The 19,750-nt window shown below is 39.8% G+C and overlaps 2 protein-coding genes across 7 annotated transcripts in view; one reads left to right on the top strand and one right to left on the bottom strand.

Moving 5' to 3' along the window:
- DCP2 (decapping mRNA 2) overlaps positions 1-10,516 on the top strand; it is a 52,554-nt gene extending 42,038 nt beyond the window's left edge. The window contains exons 10-12 of one of the 2 annotated variants that reach the window (XM_028493129.1): positions 738-789; positions 2,958-3,029; positions 8,704-10,516. In XM_028493129.1, coding sequence (XP_028348930.1) covers positions 738-789; positions 2,958-3,029; positions 8,704-8,705 — 126 coding nt within the window. In that variant the 3' untranslated portion in view covers positions 8,706-10,516. Of the gene's footprint in view, positions 1-737; positions 790-2,957; positions 3,174-8,703 lie in introns of those variants that run through there. The other variant, XM_007110872.3, reaches the window with a different exon arrangement.
- Positions 3,152-19,750, bottom strand: part of MCC (MCC regulator of WNT signaling pathway) — a 296,048-nt gene continuing 279,449 nt past the window's right edge. The window contains exons 16-19 of one of the 5 annotated variants that reach the window (XR_008618101.1): positions 18,175-18,297; positions 13,685-16,678; positions 11,001-11,259; positions 3,152-3,253 (exon numbers count right to left, since the gene is read on the bottom strand). Coding sequence is in view for 1 of the 5 variants with exons in the window: in XM_024120283.3 (XP_023976051.1) it covers positions 16,498-16,678; positions 18,175-18,297 (304 nt within the window). In the remaining 4 variants the exon portion in view is untranslated. Of the gene's footprint in view, positions 3,254-10,585; positions 11,260-11,408; positions 16,679-18,174; positions 18,298-19,750 lie in introns of those variants that run through there. The other 4 variants (XR_008618100.1, XR_008618099.1, XR_008618098.1 and 1 more) reach the window with 4 other exon arrangements.

Below are 19,750 nucleotides of genomic sequence, written 5' to 3'. Positions count from 1 at the left end.
AAAAAAAAAAAAGTTCTGAAGAACCTAGGGGCAAGACAGGAATAAAGACGCAGACGTAAAGAATGGACTTGAGGACATGGGGAGTGGGAAGGATAAGCTGAGATGAAGTGAGAGAGTGACATGGACGTATATACACTACCAAATGTAAAATAGATAGCTCGTGGGAATCAGCCGCATAGCACAGAGAGATGAGCTTGGTGCTTTATGACCACCTAGACGGGTGGGATAGGGAGGGTGGGAAGGAGACGCAAGAGGGAGGAGATATGGGGATATATGTATATGTATAGCTGATTCACTTTGTTATAAAGCAGAAACTAACACACGATTGTAAAGCAATTATACTCCAATAAAGATGTTAAAAGATAATAAAAATTGGGTTATAGAATACTATGTATAGAATAATCCTCTTACATAATTATATGAAAATACATTCACACATATCTTCATAGAAAAAATGCTGGAAAGATGTACTGGAATGTTAATAGTAATTATCTCTGGGTTGAGAAATTTAATGAATAATTTTATTGTTTTCTGGTGTTTCCATATTGTATGTGTAATCAAGAACTAAAAACAGTTTTAGGCTTAAAAAAATAAAAATAAAATTAAAAATACCAATGCAAGGTGGGCATGGTGATTATATGGTTTAATTCTCTTCCTGAGAAATTTGATAGTATATCTCCTTATTTATAATTGAAATGACTGGAGATGGTATGTTGTGTGTTTGTGTTTTTTAATAGAAATGTGAAAAAAAACTTCCTCCACGAAAGCTTCAGGATACTTTTGAAACAGGCAAGTCATTTTCTTTTTAAAATTTCTGCTGGTTGGGATTTGGTTTGGTTTTGAAGTAACCTTGATTTTAGTGGTGCATGATGAACTGTGATAGATAAGCTGGAAGAGTTGCACATGGTCTGTAGAGGGAGAGTTCATATATATGGTCAAGTTCTCTAAATACGAAACTGGCTAAAATAAATTTATTTAAATTATTTGTCCTTTCACTGTGCTATTTCTTTTGCGACTGTGAAGCCTTGGTGCTGTGCATGAATATTGTAAATAAATAAATAATTGCTTAAGGGTTAGACAGGGAGTAGACCCAAGTAATATAATGGTGAGGAGAAACCTCATTCTCACATATATGTAAGGGGAGTGCTAACTTCAGAAGGGAAATATTTCCCCCTTACTTGAGGTAATGATCAACTTATTAAGATGGTACTAAGGATAGCTTTTATTAAAATGACATTTGGAACTTCTCCATCCTCAGTTATGAAGAGTAGGTGTGTGATCCGATTTGGAAGGTAATGTTGAGGAATGTAGAAAGCTCCTTGTAAATACTGATTTAATAGATGTCATTGGGAAGTGCAATAGGCTATTTTTTTCTTCGGTGCAGTTCTGAATGGTATGAAATTCCCTGTGCAGTAGGGAAGCATTTATTTACCAGGTAGATTTAAGGCTTTCATATAGAAAACTCTTAAGAATTGAGAAGCATTATAATTATATTTTCTTGCATTACTGTTTATGATTTAAGCAAGATAGAAGCTGTTTTAAAAGAGATGCTTTGTTGACTTCCCTGGTGGTCCAGTGGTTAAGACTCCGTGCTTCCAGTGCAGGGAACGTGGGTTCGATCCCTGGTTGGGGAACTAAGATCACACATGCCTGCGGCATGGCCAAAAAAAAAGCGAGAGAGAGAGATCCTTTAACCCTGTTTTGGAAAATTAAGTGTAAGAAGAAGTTGGAACTATCATTAAGTTATGGGGGTAGAATTCCTCTTAGTTGGACTTTTCTGGCCACCTTAGGTGGTGTGGGCATGATAGGCTGATAGTTGAAGTAATGTAACTTCAGAAATCAATTATTTCACAAAATCTTTAAAAAGCCGTATGTTTAGGAACATTAAAGAAGGCACACTATAACGTATATCCAACTTAGTTGGGCATGATTCAGATATATAAAATTTTGAGTTGTCTTGAGAAGGAAGTATAAAAGTATTATCCTGGGAAACCTCATATCAGACTTCATTTCTGCCTCAACCTTTTGGTGTATATTCCAAACCTACTTTCCTGGTCAGGTCCCTGTTCTACTTTAAGGGGGGGGAAAAAGCCCCGATAAGTTGGAGTTCTGTTGTACTATGATTTTGAAAATTTGGATTTTTCTTTAGGTTGACATACTCCCTGAAGATTTGATAACCTCCAGCTTTATTTTTCTAGAATTGGAATCGTTACAGATCTTACATTGTAATTGTAATCTTTATAATGTTTACATTTTGATCTCTGGTCAAGAAGCTCCCCTTATGTTGGCACAAAATACAAATATAGGTGGTAAACAAAGGTATGCCCGTTTTTTTAAAATTAATTAATTTTTGGCTGTGTTGGGTCTTCGTTGCTGCACACGGGCTTTCTCTAGTTGCGGCGAGCGGGGGCTAGTCTTCATTGCAGTGCACGTGTTTCTCATTGCAGTGGCTTCTCTTGTTGTGGAGCACGGGCTCTAGGTGCGCGGGCTTCAGTAGTTGTGGCACACGGGCTCAGTAGTTGTGGCTCGCGGGCTCTAGAGCGCAGGCTCAGTAGTTGTGGCGCACGGGCTTAGTTGCTCCGTGGCATGTGGGATCTTCCTGGACCAGGGCTTGAACCCGTATCCCCTGCATTGGCAGGCGGATTCTTAACCACTGCACCACCAGGGAAGTCCCTAGGTATGCCCATATTTGAAAGCAGGTGAATATTAAGGGTCTTAAAATAAAGGCTGAGATTAAGATTTTGAATGTTTGTTTGGAATAAGCAATAATAGATTAGAAATTCACCTGAGTACCAGTTTAGGGAAAGGAAGATACCTTGGTGGTTCTACTTAGGTTAGATTTAGAGCGTGGGGAGATGAATATATACTGCATGTGAATTCCTTTATAACGAAAGGTGAAGGGCAGGATTTGATTTCTTACTAAGTTACTGAGCTTATTTATTTTGTTTTTTAAGCAGATGCTGTATATGACTTACCTTGCTCCGGTGAAGACCAGTTGCTAGAACATGCCGAGGGCCAGTCTGTGGCATGTAATGGACGTTGCAAGTTCCCCTTTTCATCCAGAGCCTTTTTGAGTTTCAAGTTTGACCATAATGCTATAATGAAAATCTTGGACCTTTGATAGCAACAGATGTGTTGTGGAAGTCCCAAGATCAGAGACTTGTTGCATTTGAGTGGGTGTCTCTTTGAGCCTTACCTTTCTCAGGTGTTTTAAAGAAATGCAGGGATGCAATGATGTTTCTGAAGAGATGTTCTGTGTGCAGAAGAGAGAGTAGAAAGAAACATGAGTTTGCACTGTAAATGCAGTTATAACTTTTTATACATACGTACCTTTTCAGTGTTTGGCTAATGAATTTAAGTTGCTTTTTATGAGGGCATTTTTTTCTGTGTGATTATGGTTTTTATTTTGTATTCTGGTCAAGGAAATAGTGTTGGAGTCATCACTGATAGCTAAGTTAATGGGAATGCTCCATCAACCCATTACAGTGATTGTATTGATAATACTAGTTTCCTTATATTGAAAAATTTAAAAGAAACTTAAAATACCTAATTATTAAATGAATACAAGAGCTGAAATGTCACAGAAGTCAAGATTGCAGGTCATCTGCGTTGGTGGCATTTTGTGCCTATCTCTGCTTCTAACCACTTAGGTGTTCTAATCCTCCTCTGCTAGGAGTTTTGTTAAGGTTTTATTTAGAGTCAGCATCTGCTATATAATGTTCATGTTCAAAATGAACTCTCAGCCCTTCATTAAAGGACAAAGTCCTCAGCCTGGAGAGGGACTGAGTTGGTTGGGCGGGGAGTTGATGCTCTAATTTTGAATTGTGCTGTGTGCAGTCAGTGGACCTGGGAGATGGCGGAGAGAGGGTAGTGGGGAGAGAGCATGGGGGCTGGGACCCCGAAACTGCTTTGGTCACATCTGCACCATCCTGCTGCCAGCCCCTTAGTATCATATGATGATTTCGTTCTTGTGAAACTTTATTCTGTATTAAGTTGTGTAAATATGTATGGAATACTGACATTATTAGGTTTTCCATTGCATCTCAGTGTTGATCTCTGGAAACTGATGTTATATTAGGTTCCAATTTGCAGTAGTGGCAGAGACTGACACACTTTTATTAGCATGAAGCCCCTCGATGATGGAGCCAAAGGGAAGGGTATGCAGTTTACCCAAGTACAGATAAAGCATTTCACTAGGGGAGGATCAGAACACGGAAGTAACATGTGTAGTTCACTCCTAGGAATGTATTTTGCTCCTTTAGGATTCTTAAATCCAAATAAGGATGGCAGTGCCCATTTAAAGAAGGATTTTAGCTATATAATTGAGGACAATCACCAGGGCTTTAAGGGGCTTTAGTGTTTGGGCTGCTTCTAACCTCATTGAAGGTGTTTCTTTGGGGGTTGGGGGGAGAGTGTGAGCATATGCGTGCGTGTGCTTCTGTCATGTGGGTTTTAAAAATCTTTTTTACATGTGGTATCCACAAAATATATCTCTGCTTGTAAATTTTATTGTAGAAATCTTTATTCTGTATAGATAGCCTATTTAATAGGGGTTCTATTTAACCTGGTGGGACTTTCAAAAGAAGTGCTGTTGTAAGGAGTTCACTTGGTATTAATTTGCTTTAGCTTTCAATGGCTTGATTATAAAGGAGAAATTCTATTTATTAATACAAGTGTCACCCTCCTGGTGCTAAGCAGGATAATTCAGTTATAGCAGTGTGTTTAGAATTAGGTTATTCACAGTCCTGCATCTTTTAATGTGACAGATTTGTGAATCCTTCTGTGACCTTTTAAAAATACATTATATGATTGCATTAGGAAGCTCTTAACTGTTCTTTCCAAAAATAGAGCTGCTTTGCTTGGGTCTCCTTGAGCCATATTTTTAGTTGGTCCCAGCATTCCAGAGTTCTGTTAAATTATGAACAGAAACAGTGAAAACTGTTTGCCTGGCAGGTAAATCATGTTCACTCATTTACTGCCATCTGGAAACTGTTTAATTTTTAATGATTTTGTAGGGGTTTTCCCTTTTTAAGTGAGTGCTTTGGTCAGTCTTTCTGGTGCCTCAAGTTGGAATTTTCAGCTCTCAATACTAAAGCAGAAGAGATTAGTTACGAGAAGTATGGCCTCTAATGGTGTTGAGCCTTTTCAAGAACCAACAGATTCTCTCTTTTCGATAATGGTAGTTTAACTATTGTTAAATATTATTGCTGTTATGCTGCTTCATTTAATGCACTGTGGGTGGAACAAAATAAGGGTATTGTTGGAATGGAACTTTGGTAACTTGAGGCTTTTAGCTCTCTTGACAGAGATTTAAAAAAATGTTAAAAGATGTGATTTAAAGTTTATGTGTGTGATGTGACTTAACTATGCAGAAAATGTATAAGTTGGATGTACATGTTTTTTGTACTTCTGCTATACTTATTCCCTCAAACCTGTGTATTAAGTTTCTCAGTGTTCAGGTTACCTTGAGAAAGACCATGCTTAGTACAGAACTAGCATTCTCGACTGAGAAATTTTAGCGTGGTTTGAAGAAATCAAGTGATAAAGGAGAGTGCTGAATATGCAGTACTTTACTTCTGTGTGCTGCGTTTTAAGAAGCTAGATGAGAAAAGTGTTGGGTTGGCTTCATTATGTTTTATGTCTTTGAGAGAACAGGTCTTTTGAATCCACTTTTTCAGTGTTCTTATGTTCCAGCCTTATATGTTCCAAGGTTCAGTGCACTGTGAATCTTTTATTTTTTAAAATTTCTTAGGTGCTTTTATGTGTAACTGTAATGATTTGTAAGATGTTCAGTGAATTGTTTTTTGTACTTAACCATTGTAATCCAGAAGATAGGGGTATGGTTTACATGCTTTCACAAATTTTTGTTCAGAAATAGCGAATGGTTTTAGGATTACAAACAGTGATGCTCTCCTGAGACATGAGCATTTGGGGAAGTCTGAGAACCTAATAGAGCTCTTTTAGCATGGGTGAAATTTGAATGAAGATGTTTGAAAATTAAGTTGGATTTTCATGGTTATATATAAAGGTGAGTTTCCTGTGCTGTAAAGGAATGGTGGTCACTGCTTGCTGCTTTGAACTTGGATATCCTTATTTTTCTATTACATATCAATTAGTAAGTACAGATGATGAAGATGTATAGCAAAATTAATTTTATGCTGTGAGATTGGGTTGGTATTTTGTCTTTTAAGTCTTTAGTAATTTGTATGTTAATATCAAAAAAAAAAAACCCTCCTCAAATCTAAGTGATTAGCATCCTTCCACAGGATTAAATTTTTCTATAAAACTTAATACATGGTGGTAGTCTTAAGAAAAGTTCAGGTCTGACTGCGTGTGTGCATTAAAAAAATTAAAAACATTTCATTACATATTCCCTCACCTTTTTTTTTGTTTGCTTCCAACAGTTGAACAGTAAGGAGCAAAAAAGTCAGTTAAAAAATTAGACTTTTTGCCGAGTTATTTTTCTTACTCTGATGACATCTCTTGGCTTTTTATCTTTATTTTTGTACCAGTGGACCTCCCTGTACCCACTCAGAGATTTTGTTTTGATTGACATCTATTGTGTCTTTGTATTCCCTGAGGCAGTATTTTCTTCGCATATTAATCATAGTTAAAAGGTCAGATTCATTAACATTTTTCTGCTTGAAGAAAAATAAGTGTTACCTAGCAGTTCTGACTCGGATATTTTCTAGCCTGGGGAAGGGGGCTCACGTGTCACTGTAACTTTAGATTAATGGTGAGCAGGACAAAGTCTTGTTCGGTCTGAAGGTATCAATACCCTGTAAGTACCTGTCTCTAGGTAAACGGGTGTTAGTAAGTAACAGTTTTGTTAAACTTTATTCCTGATCATTTGGTAAAGCTTTGAGTTCCTTACTTTGTATTGTCCTTAGACTTTAAGATACATTTGTATAGTTGCCAAGAATTCTAAAAATAAGATTATGATGGGCTTTCTCAGCATCTTTTTCTTCTTAGAATTGAGTTGCTCTTGAAGTTTGTACTCCTCTGTCATAAAGATGGCAGATGGACAGTGTAGGCTCTTTCTCATGCTTTCAAAGTAGAGTTCTGGATTGCAGTTTCAAAAAATATGATAGGTTTATTATTATAGAATAAAAGTGCCCTGAAGGAAGAAGATAGCTATAGTTGCTGGGCAAAGAAAGCATGAAGAAGAAATTTTAGAAGATAAAATCAATTATTGAGTGCTGTATGATGCACGAGGCTAGAAATGTGATCATTGCCTAGCCCAAACAGAGTCTAACATATGTGGCCATTACCAAGCGTTTTCTGGCTCTGGGTATAATTTTTTCTAAGTATGGTTGCCAAGCAATCCAGTAAATCTAATGTAATTTTTCTCAGTTTAATGATCAGTGTTCGGGACTCTGGTCCTTCATATGCTGATTAGAAGTACACGGCTTTCTTACAGGAACACAACCTAGAGTACACACAGCCATAATCGGCTGTGTGTCATAGTCACTTCACATGGTAGCCATACATTTGTCCTGAATAGTGATCCTTTCTGTCTAGTTTCCTGTTGCAGACAGTATTTATTACTGAATTGGTGGTCTGTAGCTAGGGAACAGAGTAAAGCTACCTCCCCTGCCTGGGAGTGGACTTGAAGGGTTGGCTTCCACCAGCTTTGTTGCTCAGACTTTAACATAAGGTACAGAGAAGTGTAAACAAAAAACTACGCTACAGTATGAAAGTTTTATCTTGAGAAAACGTTCATAATTGACTCTTTAATCTGGGTTCCTTATGAAATCACCAGTAAAGAGATTCCATTTGTCTTGGGTCTTCTGTTGTTAGCAGAGGGGATGGTCTAGCTATGGTAGCTTGAAAGCACAATCTAAGAGGAATCAACCTTAACAAGGTTGCATTAGCTGTGTAGTGCTGGTCAAGTGTGCTCTGGGAAAGGGATTGAAATGCAGAAGTCAACTGCCTATGTTTGTAACTTTGTTTCGCGTGGACCCTCCTGTTAGTAGCCTTTAATCCTTCAGTCCAGTGGAAGAATAAGGCCCTGAACATATACTTGATGCTTTTTTGGTGTTTGGGTGTTCTTTTGGTTATTGGCCTCTGTCCGGTGAGTGCTGTTTGAAGACCTGTTTCTTAATCCCTTTTCTGGGGTGACTGATCAGGAAGTGGCCATTGAGTCTGTCCCATGCCACCTGTACCCTGCCCCTACTCCCCCCGCCTCTCCCCGCCAGCGCCCACCCCGTGTCGGTTCTTTTCTTTCGGTAAAAGAATCTTTTTTTTTTTTCTTTTTATTTGTGATGCATCCCTATGGGGAATCTGCCCCTGTGGGAATTTACAAGTTGCATCTGAACTTTGACCGTTGGGCCATGAGCAGTTAGGAGGGCTGTGGATGCCTGTGCTGTTTTATTTTAGTCTCTCATGCAGGTAGCTGTCACATTGGTTTGGGAACAAAGGAAACTTCTGTGTAGTTCTAGGGCAAAATGGTCAGTATTCTGCTGGTCTTTGAGAGGTCTTAGTTAACATTCTTAGGTTGTGGACTTTTTGAGGTAGGATGTAACACTTTAGTGTACTTACAATGAATTGAATCTGAGTTTCTAAAACAATCTGTAGCTGCAAACGATGGTGTGAAACATTTTTGGCACAAATCTTCATTGTTAGTCATTTCTTAAGCTTTAAGATATTAGCTAGATCTTTGTAAAATGATATCTTCGCTTACTATGCTTTTGTGATATTTAGGAATAGACTGTGGATGGCAGGAAATGGAAGCAAAGGTTCTCAACTGTGAATGAAATTGAGAAAGGTAATAACTATTCCTCAGCAGTTTGGTTTCTTAGATGTGTTAATATTGAATACTTTTGGAACAAATGAGTAGCCGTACTCTTCATGTCTTAACACATATGATATGCACTGATGATAGAAAAGCACAAAAGACATATCTGCAGAGTTTCTTTGTGCATTTCACTACTGTCCTAGGGCGCTGCTGTCTCTGGTGGTCATTTTAGGTTTGTGTTTGGATCTTGCACAAGTACCTTTTAATTTCAAATGCGAGAGCCCAAAGAACTGATTCTTTAATTTTACTTTTTTGCTAATTTCATTTCAAAGTTAGGACAGGAGACAGGTAACCTGACTTCCATTTTATAAATATTATAAACTGTTTTTCTTCAGTAATAAATAGGGAAGGAAAATAAAACCATGAACTATTTTGCATATACATATATTTGTGTATATATATACACACAATATATATTTTTTCTAATTGTTTTTGAAGTTTGCTTATTAGCTTAATACTTTATAAAAAATTCGTCTTTGCTAAGTATTGATTCATACAACTCAGATTTTTAATTTTACCTGTTTAATGAAATTTTAGAAGTCTTATTTCAGAATAAAATGATTGATCAAATGGAATTATGGTTATTGTGTTAACTAAAGTGACCATCAAAATAAAAATAAGGGCATACAGTTTAGTTTGGATGGGAAAGGGAATAAGAATTGATTTCTTTATATTTCCCGCCTATTTCCAAAACAAGATTTGAAGTGTCTTTGATGCTGTGGAGACTAGGTAATGTTCATGGAACACACGTAGTCGTAAAACAGTTTTCTTGGGGGTAGGTTTTAGTCTGAAAAAGGTGAAGATATTTATGCTGAGTCGTGGACCGACAAAATCTGGTAGAAAAAAATTGATGAAATGGTTTTGCTAAACATGATATTCCACTTGAGAAAACTGAACTTTAGAGTAAATGTGATAACTAAATAGGTTTGTAAACTTTATTCAGCAATAATTTTTGTCTCATGTAAAATGATTTAACATTTAATTTTTACCTTAATTATAGCAGTATTTTATTACTTTACCTTCTAGGGCATTTTAATGTTTCGAGAAAGACTGTGTAAGTAAACCATTGGAGTGATTCTGTCTATGGTAGTAATGAAGTTTTTGGTGCTTGTTTTGATTGTCAAACATTTAGGAAAAGCAGAAAAGGAACCCCAAAAGCAACCTTGTTGGTGCACCTTATAGTTCAACGAATTGATAACCTTTAGAGTGGTATTACTTATTGTGTTTTCAGGGTTTATTACATTCTGATTGAATAGTTTTCTCTTTTCCCCTCAGTGTTAATGAAAGGATAAGGATTTTACTTCTATTGATTTTCACTTATATTGAGTGTGTCTATCATAAGTAGAGGATTTCCAGTGACTCATGTTTATGAATCAGGAGTTTAAATGTTTGCAGGAGTCGACTAGAAATGCCAGCTGTATTCTCCACTGAGAAAATGAACAAAGTCCAGTGTCTTAACAGTTATGCTCTTTTTGAAAGCTTTTGATGTAAATAACACCATTTGAGAAATGAGAAACCTTCTATCTTAAATACAGTTTGAATGATGGAAGGTGTCCTTTGTATTTTAAAACATTTTTACAGTTGATTGATTGTTCAAATATTGGCTTTCTGTAAAAACATTATCATGTTAAATTTACTCTTTGTAGTGCAATATCAATAAATTTTGCTGCTTGGGCAGTTTTAATTACTACCTTAACCTGGCTTCTGCTACTGATACTTGTTGTAGGTTGCAAGTTGCTCATATTTTGGCTGCATCTCTTTGGACCAGTAAAAAATGACAAGTACGAGATAAAGGTATGTTTATATGATAGGAAGAAATATTAAGGGTAGAGTGTCTCTGTAAAAATGAAAACTGGTATGTATTCTCCATCTCAGTTTACGGTTTGGTTGTTGATTTTTAAAGCAAGATTATATTGTGAGTTAGATACATAAAATCCAACAATTCTTCCATTTGTATTAGAGCCTGGTTTTCTGAATAGAATGCTTACCAGCCCTTGGATCTCAGGGGTCAGAGAAATACATTCTTCTCTACTAGAGACCGCAGCTATATGATAGCAATTTTTATTTAAGATTTTAAGAAAGGAGAGTAACCAAGGTGTTGTTATGCTCTGTCAAAGGTACTTTGCTTTGATAATGAGAACTGACAACACACTGCAGTAATATTCTAACAAACAAACATCAGACACCTTGCAGAGCTGCTCACCGTCCTTCTTTATAGGCATGGATGACTTTCCAGCTCATTGTTATAGTCCCTCTTTCAGTAACTTTTAAAGAGGAAAAAAGATGCAGATCCTTCAGTAGATAACTAACTCTGCATTCATACCAAATCTGAAAAGGTAGCGCAGTAGAAACTGGCGATAAATGAGGTTTCTTTGGCTGTTTGTTTGTTGGCCGTTTTGACCTAATACAGTCTGTCTTGTAGTTTCCTGCTTTGATGAGGGCTCTTGATGTAACTATGAAACCTGTGATGTTTGACATTAAATGTTTGTTAGACACACAGTATTACAGGACAGCCGTATCCTTCAGTGAATACAGTTAAAGCACATTATGGAATTAGAAATATTTATTCAGAATATAAGATTGTAAAATATTATAAATGTCTCTGTATAAATAAATGGAGTTTTTTTTAAACAATTCTATATCAAATAACACAAAGCTATTTTACAGCAGCTAAAACTAAAGGCATCTGGAAACATTTAAAGCATACAAGTGAAGAAAAAATTACAAGGTATAGTACAGTGTTAAAGGGCAACCTTAAAATGAGACTTTAATACAGTAGAATACTGACAAATGCAAACTTAGTCACATGTGCTTTAATAACTGACAGTACATTCAAGCAGCTTGAAAGTAGCACGTTTTCAAATAATAGGAAACTAAAATCTCATGCAAAGTCAGTCAGTCTTGACAATGTCTAAAAACTGATTAGACATAGAAGAGTGAACATGTTTCATCATCTTTGCATTGGGTTCAAAGAGAAGCAGATTATTAGGGGCTCCCGAATGGCTGTCCTGACATGAGCACTATAAGTGAATACTATGAGTTCTACAAACAGAACATTTTCCACGTGCATTTGATTTGCAAAAAAGTGCAAAAGTGAATAGTAGAGCTGGGATAACTAAGCAGGTCATCAGTATGAGGGAGTTTTGTCTCTAGCTTGCTCTGTACTGCTGAGCTGGTATTTCAGATGATTAGTGGGATTTTGTAGCGACCTTGACTGGAAAAATCAGTACTGCTGGGCAAGGATAGGATGATCCAGTAGCAGTTGCTATTACTGGGTCAGAAGGATTTCTTGTCTTGGTCTCATGGAAAAATCTCACTCAGATGCATTGTGTTGTCGGTATGCGAAACTATTTTTGTCTACACAAGAATTAGCAAAAAACGAGAAGGTGTGAACAGCTGCTATTCAACTTGTATTCTTTTCCACTTCCTTATGTTTTAACAGCCACTGAGTGCTCAGTGATGCTCTGGTGGCTACAGCCAGCATTATATTAATGGATAATTCTGGTGCCAATTCTGAAAAATCAGCGTTTGGCAGCCTGAGGCATCCCCATTCATCTCCTAGTGAATACAAATGTAGTTAGTTAGAAAGTTAACTTCAAGTGTGTGAAATAGGAACTTCAGAAGGTGACGGGTTCAGCCTGGCCTATGTGAACACAGGATTTCAGTTAACTAGAATAGGATTTTGATAGACTTCAATAAGAATTGTGTGCAGCAAAGGCATAATTTGTGTTTTGTAACAAGTGATGCCTCTACAAAGTAGTGCCCAGCAAGCGTCGGTGAAAGGTGGTAACAGTATCATTTCCTGTCAAACAAGCCATTCCATTGGAGAAATAAAATAATTGCTACATGATTTTTTCAGAATTTTTTACAGTGTTGTTTTACCAAGCTGTCACGTGGTGCAGAAAAACAAAAATGTTACTTATGCTTCCTCCCCACCCACAAAATCCTTGGCAACCCTATGGGATGCACCCTAATTAAAATTCAATTCAGAAATTTCAGTCATCAGAATTCTCTCCCCCTTTGGGCTCTAAAAACTAATTAAAAGCTGTTTGCTGCATCTAGAAATAGGTGCAGCTGTAAACTTAGGGAACATGATCTTTTCACTTTATAAAGAGTTTAGTTTCATGGATGAGCCATAGTCCCAGCTATGCATTTGCATATAGTTTATGGAGAAAGCTTAGGGCTTTCAGAAGTCATTAATAATAAAAGTTTGGGTGTCTTCTGTAGTCTTTCTCATTACTTCACTTAAAACACAAGCATGATACCCCAAACTCTTGAGAGCTTTAAGATATTTGATAGAATTAAAAAATAATTGCAGGATAATTTCTCTGGGCCATAGGAGACAATTCATGCCATCTACATAGGCAATCCAGCCCAGATCGGGTAATTATGAGGCATTTTTTTTCACTTGAAATAATGTAATCTATATGCAGCTGGGAACTAGGAGACTTTTCTGTGATTTCAGGTTTTTCTTAGAATAGTAAAATCTTTACTATCCTCATCCTAAAAAGAAAGCCTCCTCGGCTCTCACTTGGACTGCCTCCCTGGAGAAGGGGAACGTCCCTGTAAAGTCTTGCTGTAGGCTCAGAGGAAGACTTAGTAAGGTATGCATTATCTCACAGGAGAGTTAAGCAATTATGTTTAACTGCCACTTAATTTTTTATTATTCTACCATTCCAGTTTCAGGCAGCATGGATATTAACTTCGGAAACCTGACACGCCAGCAGATGAGAGTGAATATGCAACAGTTAATTATCTGCATTGGCAATGATAAAACATCTAGTGTCCCTCTGAGGTAGGGAGGACATGATAAATCCCAACTGTCTGATCACACAAGAGACATAATTATCGGTAGCTCTTGGTGTAAATCTCAAAAGGGAATCTTACCGCCTACAGTTCCATGGCAGTTTTGGTAGCTGGTGCACATGGGGTTCGGCAGAACATCAGATCCGGCTGGTAGGTGCACGTGTTGATGGCACTTCAGCAACAGACAGAAGTCTCTTTTACTTGAGATTTTTGCCTCAGTGTAGTAGTGGGAAATTATACTCCAAGGGAGCTTTGAAATGGGTCCTTTCTTCTCATGCCTATTTCTCTAAGAGCCAGAGACAACTCTGAACGGCAAAGGTGACTGCCTAAAAGGATTAACCACTGAGGATTAAAACAAACATATGAAAGTCTGAACATTTTTAACCTTGTACAAGTTATAGTCAGGATCACTGTTTACCTCTGATGGAGATGTTAATATAAACCAGCTCCTATTTAGAAAGAAAAATTCAGGTTATAAAAACAGAAAATGATCCAGGCACCTGTAATCATTTATTTAATCAATGCTGTTTTAGTAAGCCCTGCAATTAACATAATAAGCAAGTGCCCGTAGGTTCACCTTCAACAAGGACTGTGTCTTAGGGGAGTATGTGAAAAATATAAGGAAAGGTAATCAACTATTTAATAGCTTTTATTCTACACATTTATAAAAGTAACAGTTTTGCCAGGGAAATAGTTTTCACCCAACCACCATATATCTGAAAGTATTATGCTGAAGTATAAACTCAGATTGAGGCCAAGTAGGATCAGTAATACTGGGGCTCATAATGTAGCAGCTGAGACTTCCCAGGTCTGGAGGAGTTCCATGACCCTAGAAGAGCAGGTTCTGTTTTCACTTGGAGCAACAAGAATGGTAGACAGAGGTCCTGCATCAGCTACACTTTTTAGTGTTGGTGAGGATGAAAACCGTCCATCTGTGTTGATGCCTGTTCAGTCACACAAGAGAAAGTCATGAATGGTTCCCCGCTTTGCACAGTCCGGTTTGCTTAGGGAGGACGTTTTCCCTGGGCATGTTGGAAAAACGGGGAAAACCATGATTTCATCTGTTAACACTTTTTGCACACACTTTTCAGCCAAATCATTTTCCTTGTAACAAAATGAAACTATCCGAAGAGTAAAAATTGACTTAATGTCACAAGAACCAAGTGTACCTGATGCTACAGAAACAGATTTACCTGAATTTTATAGAAACAGAAGCCAGTGGGTACTTTCACAGCATCCAAAAGCTGGGCCTTTCACACTGATACCAGTTGATTTTTTTTTTTTTTTTTTGAATACGGGGCAGCCTCACTGCTGGCCTGAGAAAGAAGGGTAGTTGCTTTGGGATAGAACTGCTCTGCCTTCCAAGGTGGTGGCTAGAGTGTCCTGCCCCATTGTGCAGAAGGCTGAGGAACTTGTGTCATGCCCTCTGAAAGCAGCTCATGGACACGGGGAAGTGAATGCAGTGACCTGGTCGTTAGCAAAACATAGTGAACTGTGTTATTGGGCATATTTCTCATAGGTGACTTCAGGTGGGTCTTCAGGTGCTACAGAATAAATGGCAAGTGGTCCTTTAAAATGTATCAGTCAGCGTACGGCAGCGACAGAAGAACTGAAAAAAGTGAAAGGTGCAACAGGGAAGGTTATAGTAGAAAACGGATGAAGAATTGATTTTTAAATGGAAGACCTTCCTGAAAGAATTCAGGTACTTTGTTCCTGCCCAGTCCCGTCAGCATTTTGCTTGAAATTTCCCCTGTTGAAACACCATATGCTACCCATCACCGTGTCTCTGGGGGATAAAAGGAGGCCTCAACAACCCTTCCCTCACCCCCTGCCCTTTGTAAGAGGAGTGTAGCCTGCAAAACATTATCTACTCAGCATCCGGCCTCTTGCCCTTAGAGAAATAGAGGCAGGTCCAGAGCTAACTTATCTGTTCATGTGGATGAGCTGTGATTCGTGTAGAACAGCAATTATGTAGTGCCTGGTGGGGGTGGAAAGTACTAATGCGCCTCTGCTCCTGACAAAAGTTTAGTTCCCTTACACGTATCAATGGGATTCTCTCAGCTCCAAGCCTTGGCTGTTAATAAGGCTCCACCAGGATGGGGAAATCTCAGTCTAAAGAGAGCTCCCTGCCCAGCCCTGCTTTCATAGTGAGAGGTGAAGGAAGTTCTCATTCTCCCATACAGAGTTGTTCAGACCCAACTGCTCCCCCTATAGCTTCAACATGTCTGGGACTGTAAGGAACACCTGTGTGCCATCTGCCTGTGCTTGACATCCCAGACCACCTCTGAGTGACAGCCTGTGTCTTAAATGTTGATACCTGGGACTTGAAAACCAAAGCCTGGTTGCAATAAACAAAGCAGCAGTTCTTCTAGATGCTGAGCACTGTCTCCGCACACCCCCCGCCCCACCCCCCCACCCCCACCCCCCGGCAGTTTTCCCCTGAAGGAGAAGGAAAGAGGAGAAATTAGGGATGTCAGAGATAAGGTTGCTGTCTACCAAAAAGAGAAAAAAAGAATGGAAAATCTTGAACAGATGATGCCTGGATTATACCGCCAATGCACAAGTTCCAGAACAGAAAGGTTGGGAGAGTGATAGAGCCAGTGCTGAAAGCAGAAGCAAGACCTGCGGAGCCGGCACACACGGCAGGGGTTCCCACGCGGTCCACAGCCCAGGAGGGGAGGAGCAGCATCCTCTGGATACAGTCTACACCGCGTCCCAGGGCCACTCGCCCCAGGCCTGAGTCCAGGGCTCTCCACTGTCCAAGTGCTGACCTACCTGCCAACCTTCCCTTTTCTCCTTCTCCCAACAGGTTACTCTGTCCTCTGGGGCCCCTCTCCTCAGCGACCTGCTAGACTTTAGCCTCCACGGACAGAACTGTGGAGGCTGAGTGCCAATTAAAGTGAAGTTTCATTGGTGTGAGGCCTTGAGTTCTCCTCCTCCAGCAGAGCTATTCTTTGCTTGAGCATCCTCACTTGGGTCTCATGTCTCTCCACCATGGCCATCATCTGAGACTCCAGCTTCTTCAGTTTGTTTTGATGCTTCTTCTTTGCTTTCTCATAGGCAGCCACCAGGTTGCTATGTGGGAAGAGAAGGAAATGAGAACGAAGATTTATCCTAAGTAGCACTGAGATGCACACTGTCCTGCCCACTGGGTAACCTGGTCCAGTAAGTACCACTCCAAACAGAGGACACTCAGCCTCTTCAGTAAGAATTTGAAATCAAGCGGTTAGTATTTCAACACTCACGGCCACTCGTGTATTGATTTAATCACGATTCATTCAGCCTGACTGCCAGAGGCTTGTCACTAACGTATTGGGAGGGATTTAACCCAACAATCTAAAGTGGCCACATCCAAAACAGATAAGCAGAAGAGGTAGCTGAATTCCAGAAATCTGTCACGGGAATACAAATAGTGGATCTACTTGCTGTTCCACGGCTGCTTGCAACATGGTCAAGTGGCAGTTGCAGGAGAGAGTTCCTCACACACTGCAGTGTAAGTCACCTCACCTAGGATGAGGACAGAGAGGCACCAACCGTTTCCCTTTATGCTTTGGGCTGATGGGATTCAGAGCACACAGGCCATAAGCTAATGCTGCCAGCCAAACAGGACACAGGCCTCTGGGGGAAGAGGGCAGAGGCTGAGCCCAGAGCTAGGTAAGTCCCCATACTCTCTCTGGTCCAAAACAGCACCCCAGCTCCCTTCCGTATACTGTTAGGTTCTCAAAGTGCAGTCTGAGAACCGACCCCCACCCAGTATTCCCAAAGCCCTCTCAAGGGAAATCTGTGAGATCCTTTATTTTCTAACTACAGATGTACACGAAGCTGGGTTTCCTCAGTATGTTTCAAAACAACATACTGCCTGTAGAAGCGGATGTGAGAATCTATCTAGCTGTCTTAAACCAAACATTAAAGATATTTGTACAATTGTAAAACAGTGCCACTCTTCTAATTATTTTTTGGAAAATAGTAATTTTTAAAATAAATGCCATTTGTATTATATGTAGTGAGTTGTGGGTTTTTTGGTAAATGAATAAAAACTTAAAATTTGTTTTAGTTTCTCAAATGAAATTTATCAAGACAAATAATTTTTAAGAACAAAACTCTTTGAGGTCCTTACTTTTTTACAGGGGTCATGAGCCCAAAAAGTTTGAGGCTGCTGTCTTAGAGCAATGCTCCCTGAAGTGTTCCACCCAATTTTTGAATGCTGCTCAAAAAAAAAGTTGTGTAGCCAATTTTGCTTGGAAAACATTGGCTTAAACATAGGCTGATTTTTTTTTTTTTTTTTTTTTAAACTGAATGACTTCTCAGAACCTTTCCCATATGAAGTCTTAGGAAGGGACCACAGTCTGCTGCATCTCCCAGACACATCTGACCCAAGGACTTGTCCTTACGGAGCATTCCTTAGGTTTCTGTGGAACACTGGGAAGTAATAATACCCTAGGGAAGGTCAGGCTCTAAGGGAGACAGCTGAGGATTCACTGTTCTCTACGGTTGATTTCCAGCAATTATGGAAACGTTCTCCCTGGTGTATGAGTCCAGGTACTACTGTGGATTACAAACGGAGAATTTACCTGTTGGCTCGCTTTAGGTCATTAACGAACTCCGCTGATTGCTGGTGTCGGATTTCACTGCTCTTGGTGAGTCTTTCCAAGGCACTCACCAACTCTTGAACTCTGGCCTTTAACTTCTTTTCTCTGTATCAAGGAGAGATGCAGCATGCTGTGAGTAACGTGAGAGAATGGAGATGGCTGCTGCCCTGCGAGAGAGGAGGAAGGCTTAGCCTGCCAAGTCCAAAGGCAGAAGTACAGACCAAAGGGGAGACATCTGAGAGCACAAGAGCGCCCCTCTGCAGAGCCTGAACACCTCACCACTGCAGTCTCGAAGGCCCGCTGGAGTCTGCTTTTAAAGATAAGGGCCCTTTAGAGATCTAAGTGTGTGTTGCAAAGGAACAGGACAGGAAGTGGTTTCTCGTCTTCCAGATGGGGAGACGAAGCTCACGGAGAAGTTCCTTCCTGCTGTGGGAAGACCAGATGCTCAGCAAGCAGAGTGCAGTCTGACCACAACCCCCTGTCCTGGTCTCCGTGCTCTTTTCCAAGTGTGCTAAGCATCTCCTGAACCATGCGGGGATTCAAGAGTATAAACCTGGTCTGGGTGCCTACCTGGGATGAGTCCCTTCTCAATGAAATCAACACGATCCTACCAGGCAAAATAAAAAAAGTTGTGGTCGTGGTAGAGGGAGAATTGGTATTCTTCTCATTTTGAAGGTCCTCGATCACATTTCAAGTACGGAAGTTATATTCGCGCTCATTCGACTCCCCCAGTCCCTGGCTTCAAGTCCCATCGGGTCTTTACTACTGCAGGGACCCAAGCCAAGTGACTTAGAAGGTTTTTGCTATCCAGTCAGCTTACTGCCTTCCTCTAATTCCCACAAGAGCACAGACCTGGGCAGGGAGGCGTTACCGACCTCCCTCCTCCCTCCTGAGGTCCCCATCACAGGCATGGTGCCACTCTGTGTTCTGCCGCACGTGGCATGCTCGGCACAGTCGGCCGTAATCTGCTCAGCAGACTCCCCCCACCGGCATGCAGGCTCTAGGGCGGCAAGGACCTCACTTGGTTTCTTCCCTGATGTATCCCCGGTGCCATGCTAGGGGATAGTTTCACAGTGACAACAGTTGTTAAAACAGGTCACTGAAGGTATGGGATACCTTGGAGCACACCGAGTAACCAGGATTTATGGAAGAAATTCCTCTAAAAACAACTCATGAGTGTATGAGGAATGTAAATTAGCACGATGGTTCTGGAAGGCATGTGCCAGCATCTAGCAAAAAATGAACCCATCCCTTGACTAAGAAACTTTATAGGAATTTTTCTCACAGAAACAGTATGAGTGTAGGTTCCTATACATAAGATTACAGTTGGATTCACCTCAGCTCTGGTTATAAGCTTAAGAATGGGAAACAACCAGGGGGCTGGTTAAGTCACTCAAGGTCTCCTAGTGGTTCTCTTGAAATGCTCTACCCTGTTAATAAAACATGCAGACTGACATGCACTGGAATGGAAGAGAAGCTGATACATTGTCAAGTAAAATGGGTGAGTTCTATTGGATGTCATGTTTGCAAAAACAACCAAAAATGCGTGAATAGCTGA

The sequence above is a fragment of the Physeter macrocephalus genome, chromosome 8 (genome assembly GCF_002837175.3).
Source record: "Physeter macrocephalus isolate SW-GA chromosome 8, ASM283717v5, whole genome shotgun sequence".
Classification (NCBI taxonomy): Eukaryota; Metazoa; Chordata; class Mammalia; order Artiodactyla; family Physeteridae; genus Physeter; species Physeter macrocephalus.
The sequence above is the reverse complement of the archived record's forward strand: the minus strand, read 5'-3'. Positions and strand labels throughout refer to the sequence as shown.